The 10172-nt window shown below is 45.6% G+C and overlaps 2 protein-coding genes across 6 annotated transcripts in view; both read left to right on the forward strand.

Annotated features, from left to right (window-relative positions):
* Positions 1-3443, forward strand: part of PPFIBP1 (PPFIA binding protein 1) — a 150971-nt gene extending 147528 nt beyond the window's left edge. For all 5 annotated transcript variants that reach the window (XM_049822217.1, XM_049822218.1, XM_049822215.1 and 2 more), the window contains one exon: positions 683-3443. In XM_049822217.1, coding sequence (XP_049678174.1) covers positions 683-769 — 87 coding nt within the window. In that variant the 3' untranslated portion in view covers positions 770-3443. The remainder of the gene's footprint in view (positions 1-682) is intronic.
* A 1903-nt stretch (positions 3444-5346) lies between these two features.
* REP15 (RAB15 effector protein) lies at positions 5347-6676 on the forward strand. Its single transcript, XM_049822229.1, is given in 1 exon segment — positions 5347-6676. A coding segment is annotated over 1 exon segment (735 nt). The 5' UTR covers positions 5347-5690; the 3' UTR covers positions 6426-6676.
* The last annotated feature ends 3496 nt before the right edge of the window (positions 6677-10172 follow it).

Below are 10172 nucleotides of genomic sequence, written 5' to 3' on the forward strand. Positions count from 1 at the left end.
ACAGTGATGCTATTTAATACAAATACACTAAGTACAACCTTCGTTTGCTATTACTGGCTCTGTCAAGCAGCTGAGGTTTGTAGATTTTGGGGCAATTGCTTTGATTGATTTCAGTGTGTAGCAGGACCTAGTCTTTGGATAGAGCGAAGCGCCGCTGGTCTCTGAGGGCTAGAGCATACAAAATACTGTGCAAATTGTGGGTAACAGCAAAGCCTCATCAGAACTAGGCGTCCACTGAGGTCCTTTGGTTTTTGTACAGGACAGAGGGTAAAAGAAAAATCAGCAGTTCAGGAAGATGCTCGCCCATCCTGGCATGGAGGTTGCCCCAGCTGGGAGTGGTGGTCGGCGGTCACCAGCGATTCCTCGCTGGCCTCCGCACCCTCCGGGGGGGCCGAGCGTGGGGCACCTGGCTCCAGGCCGGCAGCTTGCCCTTGGGCGTCGTGTTGCCAGCCGAGGGTTGTGGCACGTTTTGTGGGTGGAAGCTCAGCCCCAGCCTGCATTCCCCGAGCCGTTTGGGCCAGCAGACAGCAGTGAGCTCGTTTTCCACAGCGTGGGTGAAAAAGGTCCTCAGCAGAACGACATGGTGGCTGCAGGGCTGATGGCGGTGTGACTGGACCGTCACAGCTGCCTGATTTTAGTTGTGAAGGCCTGGACCTTGACTCTTCCCTCATTTCCTTTCTAGCACATGCTGAAAGAAGATGAAATGTTTAAAGACTTTGCGACTCGCTCTCCTAGCACCAGTATAACAGATGAGGACTCCAATGTGTGACAGTCACCACCAGGCACTGACATAGGCTCATTTTCCTATCTACAAGAAACGTCATCATTATACATGACGGGCAGCAGATCATGTACATTACATTGCTCTTGCTTCTGTTTGTTAGAAGTAACATTGGGGGGTGGAGAATTTTTAGGAAAAAAAGGAGAAAAAAAAAAAGGTGCCTACTCCAAAGTTGCCATAAGAAACACCCAAACACTGGTGAATGGTAATTGTTTTTACTATATTTAATGTACAAACTGGTGATACGTTTCTGAGTGTTGCATTTAAATTTACGTGGTATGATAGTGCTCCTTTTGCTTATTCACAGCCTCAGATAATCATTTATACTGTTTCAAAAGAACAGAAGATGTTAGGTAGAAGTATTGCATCTGTAGATATCGTGCATCACCTTTCTCTAGACTCTCAGCTGAAAAAAAGATGCGACTGCTCTTTTTCAAGTGCATTTGTTCAGCACAGATAGCAGTTCTGCCCTTCCTACGGTATCCAATGCAGGATTTTAGTCATCCATGCCTTGCATAAACTCCCCAGTAGCTCTTGACTGTTGCTCTTACTTTTATACTGTTTTATTTAAAAAAGAAAAAAAAAAAGAAAAGAAAAAAGAAGTATATGAAGTACATATAAAAGCAAAAATTTAAATTTTGTGAGATAAAATGATGGAAGGTTCGAGGTGTGGGGGAAGGGGAGAGGGTTGTAAAAAAAATTATGCCAGTTTGCATACCAGCTGGTTACTGGAAAAGGCAGGCTGACCTTTGGAACTGTTTGCTTTCGTGCTTTTTAAAAAGTGCACAGTTTAATGATCTTCCATTTGGGATGAAACAATTATAAAGCATGTTTCTTCTAGCAGTGACTTGCACGGAAACTGCACATTTTAAAATGTCTTCTTTCTTGTTCCCAGCAACAGTAGTTATAGCATTCAAATAAGGTTATCAACACTAATGTGATTTAAAAAATTTCCTTAAAGTTGAGAGTACTCCCTGCATATGGAAGGGATATTTCTGTGCTGTGACTGATGTAAAGATGGTGTAGTTGCAAAAAAACTAAAGTTATATAGAGAAATGTATAGGAAATATATTATTTCATAATATTAAACCTAAGGTGGGACTTTTCCTCCAAAATTCAAGCATCAAACATGTTGCTCATCATTTTACTTTCTCAAAGCACAGCTCCTCTGCTTTTGAAGATCATCAGATTTTAAAAATCCTAACTAGCCAGTGGAAACCTTTTGTCAGACTTTCAATATTGCAAGGTGTACTAGCCGAATGCAAACAAAAAAAAGTAACTCTGTTTATTACAGTGGTCATTTGTACGGTGTTGAACGTTGCATGTATTTTAGCACAATGGCATGAAGCTTCTTTGCTTTGTAAAGGCAAAAAAGGTACAGCTGGAATTGTTCCTTGTGGTGGTGTGTTGCTTTACCAAGTGTTTGTCACTCGTTTCATTGCTCTCCTTGCTGGAAGTGAGACCGTTTTGAACACATTGTTGGCATGGTGCAAGGGATGGTAGATTTGCATTGACTTTGTGGGTATTTCTGAAACACTATTAACAAAGCTAGGAAAGGAAGAAAGGTTCTTTCAGGGTCTTCCAGGGAGCTCCCATCAGACGTTGGGGTAGATTGGAGACATATTCCAGCATTATATTATTGTAACCTGATAAACTATTACCAGCCTGGTTCTTTGAAGGATGTGCAGTGTAGACTATTATTTATGTACCAAGATGAAAAATATGATGTGGTCGGGTTGTGTTACACGTAACATGAAGCTCTGCCATTTTCTCTTTGGTAACTGGAGCCAGGCAAACAATCCATAATCTGTGGTTTGCGCTGCTTACCATTTTGTCTACAAACAGATCACAACTGGTGCTTTATTCAATATTCCTGACTAATTCCTGTCTGCAAATAATTTGCTTTCTGTCGTTTCTTCCTCTGCAGTCTTGGGAGTGTTTGAGCTATTTTATTTGGGCAGAAATACTACATTGTGTAATGCCTGCTTGTCAGCTTTAGGGTGCAGATGCTTGGGATGTGAATTCAGGGCTTGCTTTCTGTGAATACTCTGCAATACAGTTATTATTTACATGTAGGTTGAGCTTAAGGCCCTGCTCTCCTGAATACTGTAGAAGTACTGGGAAGATGTGGTGCAGGCTTCTGAGCAAAATTATTCCTCCAGATTAGCTCTCACTAGGTGCTGGCTAGTGAACATGATGGGATATTCACAGGGGGAAGAAAGGAGGGCTAGTGATACAATATTATGTGCTGAAATAGGCACAAAAAAATACTCTCTGATTTCTCTTCAGGCCAGTGCTATTAGCAAGCATATCAACAACGGCAGATGATGGTTTATTTAAGTCTGGTCTAAGTAGCATTGTGCTCCAAACAACCCTTTCCTGCATTCAGTGGTTGGAAGCCAGAGCATTGTGCTCCAAACAACCCTTTCCTGCATTCAGTGGTTGGAAGCCAGGTCATCCCCTCGAAGCTGCTTATCATCTGAACCTTGGTTATTTTATGGGAGTGGAATATGAAAGTAAGTGATAAAGTCAGGAAGTTCATGAGCATAGGTGCACACAATTGATACCATTGGGGTATTTTAATTTGTGCGTGTTTGAAGAGGGCAACTTAACTACTGTGTATTGCCATGTAAAATCCAATAAAGTCTGTGGAAAATGCCAAGTGTTTCTGGAAGCTGGTTCTTTTTTATTTTATCCTCTTTCTTCCTTTTTATTTTCCTAGGAAGCTCATTTTGTTCTATTTAAAAGGCAAAGGAGGGAGAATTTTTTGTGGACTCGTTAATCTGTTTGTCGATAGTGCCTGCAGAAGGACTCGGGTAATGGCTAAGAAATCAACTACCCCAAGTCTTTTTACATATTTCTGGGATCCAAATTTGAACCATCTTGGGTTGTTTGGTATGGTGAGAAAGCGCTTCCCCGTTGCTCGGTGTGTGCTCCTCAGGGAGTCCTCGCAGGGTGCTGAAGGAAGGACCAGCTCTGGCCCTTCTTGCTGTGCAGGGCAGTGGTCTCTCTGGTCCCAGGTGTCATTCCCCTCCCCGTGCCCTTGCTGAGGGCTGCAGCCCTCAGCAGTCGTAGGAGGTCCGGCTACTTTGCCAACAGGAGTTGAGCTTCCCCAAACTGCATTTTGTTGCTGGGGTGCAGGTACAAATGATGATCGGTGTTTTGCCTGGCGTAGCCCAGATAAGGGACCAGAAAAAGCAGAACCCCTATTGTGAGTTTCATTTCTGTGGTTTTGTTCATCAGCTCAACATTTCAGTGCGAACACTGAGGATAAGCACCTTGAAACCTAGAGTATGATAAACTTCTGTTGTCTGTTTATTTACAGTGATGAGGAAAAGATAGCTTTTTTCAGTTTGCTTAAATTACATGTATGCTTAGGAATGGAGAAGTAATCCAGAATAACTTCTGGAATGACTCTTCTGATTCCCATCCATCAGGTATTGTTGCATCCTGGCTTTCCCTTCAGGAGAGAAGTTGCACTTACGCTGCCTGCATCCTTTTTATATCTTGCACCACTTTGTTGTTTACGAATGTTTAGTGCATACTTTTTGCTTCGCCTTAGTGTTTTGGCATTTTCATTTGCAGCAAGAGCTTTTCCTACTGAGCCTCTTTATCCACAGTTGGGAGGAAGAAGATAGTGCTCTTTGAGGCAGCTAAGAAGCAAAATCACCTGAGTTACCAGTAGATTTGGAGCAGTCGTCAGCAAGGAGAGAGTATTAGGTGCTGGGGAACCCTTGAATAGAAAGGAAATTAGGGTTACAGTGAGAGAGAACAGGAGATTCAGCAGCGTGCTCCCTAATCATAGCTGTGAAGTCCTGAAGGAATGGAGGTAGGCCCATGACACATTTGAAGACCTCTGGAAGAAGAGACACACAATATGTAGGCCATGATCTGTTTCTTAGAGAGAGGGACCCAAGGGCAGCAGCGGGACTGACCAGCCTGTGCACCTGAGAAGGTGTTTCTGGGTTGGCAGGAGTACAAGAACATCTGTAGGCAGAAGGAAGGAGAGATCAAATGAAGATGTTTCGAGCAATGAGAGTAAAGAGGGCAGAGAAAGACATATCCTCGATGAGTGAACATTCAGAATGAAGAGGAGGAGGAAGAACAGCTTTCAGCAGGACAGAGCCTGTTTCTTAAGAATGGTGGTGGGATCCGGGGCCAATGAAGAGAACGTAGCGGTGCATTTTGGCACCAGCAACATCCAGAGCTGAACAGGGCTGGCTTCTGCTGTAGTGGTAATATATGTTCCCGCTTTCACAGCTAGGGAGACAGGATTTTGTGAGATTAGGAAGCTTGCTTATTTGTAGCTGTATTTGATGGTTGTGGATGGTGATGCATTGACTGTCCAAGCTTCCCTGAGAGAACCCAGTTACAGGCAGCAACAGCACAAGCTTCTCCGTTGAGCCAGAAGTCCAACTGATTCCATGTGCATTGCCATGGCACAACTAATGCCACTGACAGCAGCAGCAGCACCCTTCTCTGCGTGATTAAAAGAAAAAGGTTGTTTCATCTCCAGGAAACACCCAGCGCCAATCAAATGGCTTCTCTGTAATAGTCCTAGAAAGGAGATCAAAGGAGATAAGATCAGACTGGAATGAGATAGCATCAGCTAAAGCAATGGTGCCAGAATTAACAATAAGGAAAACAAGCCCAGATGAATTCAGTAGGTGTGAAAGTTACTGGGCCTGTTGCGCTGGTTGCTGCTCAGTCAGCTGTGGAGAAACACACCCGGGAGAAAGCCGTCTGCCCTGCTGGACGGCAGCTTGCTCCAAGAGCTCATCTCTACTGCTGCCGTGGCCTTCATCTGGAAGGCAACCGGTAACCATGTGCGTGTTTAATAGGTCTGGCTGAGCCCAGCACCTACAAAGCCTTCGCTGGAAAAGGAAGGGACTTCCCCGAGGCAGTCTGCATGCGGAAACGACCTCCTCCTGCACAGAAAATGGGCCAGAAGGTCGCACACGAGGACGACCAAGAGAACCAGGCTGAAACTCTGATCATCTGCAAAGTCTTCAGCCAAGGTGTGGTCCATGCATCTCAAAGGCTGAAGGACTGTCTTGGGTTTGTGGATCCTCAGAGCAAATTCCCGTCAGCCACAAACACACTGAGCGAGATCTTTTTGGTCAACTTCATCAGCTTCTGCATGGAAAAGGGAGTGGAGGAATGTATCGTGACCAGCAAAATGACCAAGCAGCAGTCCTCCCTGTTCGGGGTGGACTGGGTTTGGACTCTGTCTGGGGCTGACGAGCAAATCAAACTCCAGGTCGCCGTGCAGGTTTTACAGCTGGCTGAGCTCTCCTGCAGCGGTGGCGGAGGATGCTGCCGGGAAGCCGTGCTGGCAGACAAGTGCTTCCAAAACAGGAGCAGGTTTGAGTAGCTGGCGGAGTTCTGCCACTTGGTGGGACGGGACTGCCTGGGCTTGTTCTTCATGTTCCATGTGCCAGGGAAGCCCAAGGCCATCCAAGGAGTCATGCTAGACAGTATTGCCAAGGAGGAGCAAAAATGCTGCCTCTTGGGCAGGGATGCGCTACGGCAATTTGTCACCAGTACTGACAGCTTCCTGCCCACAAAAGACATGCTGGAAAACTGCCTTTGTGCAAAAAATGGACCGAAAGAGGTGGGCAATGTGTACATAAACTTTCTGTAAACCACTGGTTAATGGCAGTGGCTCTCTGCATGCCAGCACCAGAGGCTGCGTGGGGCTCAGCTCTGCCTCTCTCGCTTTTCTTGCATGCCGTTCCCTCCACCCCCTTATTTCCCACCTTCCCCTCCACCCATCACATTCCCTTAGCTCCTGCAGAAGCCAGGCTGAGTCAGTCTCTCCAGGTTTTAAAACAACAGGATGTACCTGCCAGAAAAATGGGTTTATAGAAGGCATGTCATTTTTCCAGAACATTTTGTTCGCCAGACATTAAGTCTTGGCCAGAGCTGATGAAAGCTTTGTCACCCTGAGCCTTTGGGAGGCCATGGTAGATTTGACTCACAGCCTTTGTTTACTGTGTGGCAGATTTTTTTTTTCTGCAGTAGGAGGTTGAGTCTGTAATAGAAGAAAATGTACTGGTGGTGCCCAGAAGATTTGCACTGCATGTGAAGGACAGTACTGGGGCTTAAAAACGCTGGTTTGGAGGAGTGAGCTGGTTCCCAACTAAGAGGAAAAGCACTTCCCCATGATAGAAATGGGCTATATGAGAAACATATTAATTACCTGCCCCTTAAAAGTAGATTCAGTGCCAGGCTACAGAGGGCCTTGGAGCTGTGCCCAAAATGCAGGGGTAGGGTTGGTCCCAGCTACAAAGCCTGTTCTTGCTGAGTGGCTGTCTCGGGTCATTGTGTGGCAAAAGGCAGGGGCAAGTGTTAAAGAAAACTTGGGGGGAAAATCAACCGAGGAGACAAAAACCTGGCCCTGGTGATGCTGGTGGGTTTGTGCTTTTCATGGCAGCAGGGGCAGCTCCTGACCACTGGTAGCAGAGAGCAAAAGTCTGGAGGAGGCAGAATTATTTAATTTTGAATTTGCTTTCAGTAGCTTAGCAGCTGATTGCGTTTAGGGACTAATTTATTCCATTTCCCCCCAGCTTTCAGTGGACAAAGTGAGACTTTTGGGTTGCACAATTGTGATTACTTGCTTTCAGCCACTGTTAACCAGTGAAAGAAGACCTGATCAGTTTTCAAACTGGTAAACTCACTTTTTGTTCATAGCTGTCAGAATAGTTTTGTCAGTGCAAACCTCCTCTACCTGTAGTTTTCTTGTAATTTTATTCATTTTATTTAACAGAATAAAAATAATTTCAAAAGCTCATGCATATTTTACTATTTACTATTTATTTGAGTTATAAGATGGGGCAGCTGCAACAGCTGAGAAATAAAGGCTGTTCTTTACACAGCCATTGAAAAAGGACGTAAAGAAGCTGCAGCATCAGTGCCAGAATTGTTCGCAGCTTTTCCATGGCATAGGCACAGAGGCTGAAAGGTGAACTGAAATAAAAACATACAGAGAACTGTGACATTTTTGCCGAATCACAAATGTAGATGGGTATGGAGGAGAGAGGCCTTTTAGTTTTGAAATAGTTCATCGAGATACAGTTGTTTTTAAAGAGCTAGTGTCATTGTATTTTTTGTGTGTAGCAGGGGTTTGAGGGGATAGTTCTGGTGTTTTACACAGAAAATACGCACAGCTATGCTGATCTGTGCAGAGCATGAGGACTCTACACCTGTTCAGGAAGGTTGGGGTGGGTTTTTTTCCCTGTTTAAAGTTATAGCATAACGAATACTGCAGCAGGATTGATTGGGTTATAAAAGATCAGCAGAAAAGCTTTAATTTTGCATTAAATTGGTATCTTATAACTAGTGTGTGTCTCTCAAGCTATTCAGTTCTGTAGGACTGCTGTCTTTCTGAAAACTGGTTGGGCTTTCTCCTTTGGATGTTGTGCATGCTTTTTCAGTGTTGGAAAGGGGAAAATCAAAATGTCTTGACTATATGGAGTTGGAACTATGGAAGTTACACATTGGGGCAGTTGCCAGTTTGATTTGTGCTCTCCAAAGTGGCTCTGGTACCTCAGAGATGTCACGCAGGCTTGGTGTTTATTCTGGGAGCCAGGGTGTATTGCCCAGGCTGCGCCGTACTCTGCCTCGTTGCCTTGTGAGTTTTAGCTCAGGAGCCTGGGCCCTCAGCAACGGTGGGAACTGGCCAAGGCTTCGTGCTAGGGCTAGTAATGGTGCAGATGCATAACAAAGTATTTAGCAATGTAAATTTGACCATGTTCATTTATTCAGCCAAGCTGGAGTCTCAGCTCAGGTGACTCACAGCCATACCACAAGCTTCTATAACTCCACATACTGATTTACCAGGTAAGGTGCTGACCGCAGACAGTTTAATCCCATGGTAATTAAGGTTAGTAAAAGCAAAGTGAAGGGGTTGGGTTGGTTGTTTGGTGTTTTTTTTTTTTGCTTTGGACACCATTTGCTAATGTATACGTTATTACAATTTGTACAGTTTATAGTGTAGTTGAGCTCAAGAGCTCACGGAAGCATAGCTTGGTGAAGAAAGGCTCTCAGAAGAGGAAACATGCAGCACAGCTGCTGTTGGCTGGTTTGCTTAGCCAGGTAGGTCTTCCTAACAAGAAAATAAAGCACAATACCTTACCCCACCCTTTTTAAAGAAACTTTAATGTAAGAAGCATTAGCTTATCACAGGATACAGGTATCCACCCCACCTTGGTCCACCAGGCACTTCTGACTCAAGCAGAGATGACCTGGGCCCTTGGTCCCAGTCCTTAATTACTCCAGGCGGGTGTCTGGCATCACCCCCCACCCTTTCTGCTCCCCTGTTGCAGAAGTGGCAGCATGGTCTGCATACCCTGAGCTGTATGCTACATAGACACTGCCTGGCAGGGCCCTTCACCTACAGCTGTCCCATCCCTCAGCTACCCCATGACCCCTCTCCTGCCCTTCCTCCCTGGGTGATCCATCACCAATGCACCCCCACTTTCTTTTCTGCCTCCCACTCCCTGCTCTACACACATTTCCCTTCCACTGCTGCAAGGACTCTTGTTCTATGGTTAGATCAACACGGGACGCTGCTTGATAGCATCCACCACAAGCAAGCAGTTGCAACAGAGATGATTTGATTAGATGCCATGTACTTGCAGGAATTTGCTGCAACTAGCTGCCTGTGTATGCTCTTAACGCCCATTGCTGGGAGCCAGGCTCAGGCCGGAGAACAGCCTGACGCAGGTGTATTGTGTTTGATGCACTGGGAGTGCTGCATGCTGACTGTGGTAGATCTGTTTAAAAACAGGACCCTGTTCTGTTAATTCAAACTGTGGAGTGGGGTGGCAGGCAGGGCACAATCCCCAGAGGCATTAAGCAAATGCTACTGCTCACCTGTTAGGCTGTTCAGGAAAGAAAAGTTGCAGATCCCTGCTGCTCCAATCCTGTCCTGCTCTTCCCCCACTCACACCCGATGCATATGTCTAAGAAGTTAACAAACACAAGGGAGAGCCTGGCTGCTGCACTGGCTTTGCCCAGGCAACACTCCTCTTCCTCTTCACTTAGGCAGGATCAAGAAGAGAAAAGCTCAGGAACAATATGAGGCTCCTTTCTGTAAACCAAGTTATTTTTATCAGAAACTTTTGGAGAACACTATTAAACCCCTAAGGCAGTATGTACTTCCTTACCTGTCATGCAGTGCCTTGAAAGATTAAAGCAGAGCCCCCTCTCGGTCATACAGGCAGCTGGGAAGCAGGACAGGTGAGGACTTGCTTTGGGCAAGCAGCCAGTTCACCACATGCAGCCCAGAACCAAGATCTGCTCGCAGCACTGGCCCCTGTGGCTGGGACAGGGCCAACACCAGCACAGACCAGCAGACACACAGCTGGCACTGCTGCGGCACCCCAAG

This window comes from Accipiter gentilis, chromosome 18, assembly GCF_929443795.1.
Source record: "Accipiter gentilis chromosome 18, bAccGen1.1, whole genome shotgun sequence".
NCBI lineage: Eukaryota > Metazoa > Chordata > Aves > Accipitriformes > Accipitridae > Astur > Astur gentilis.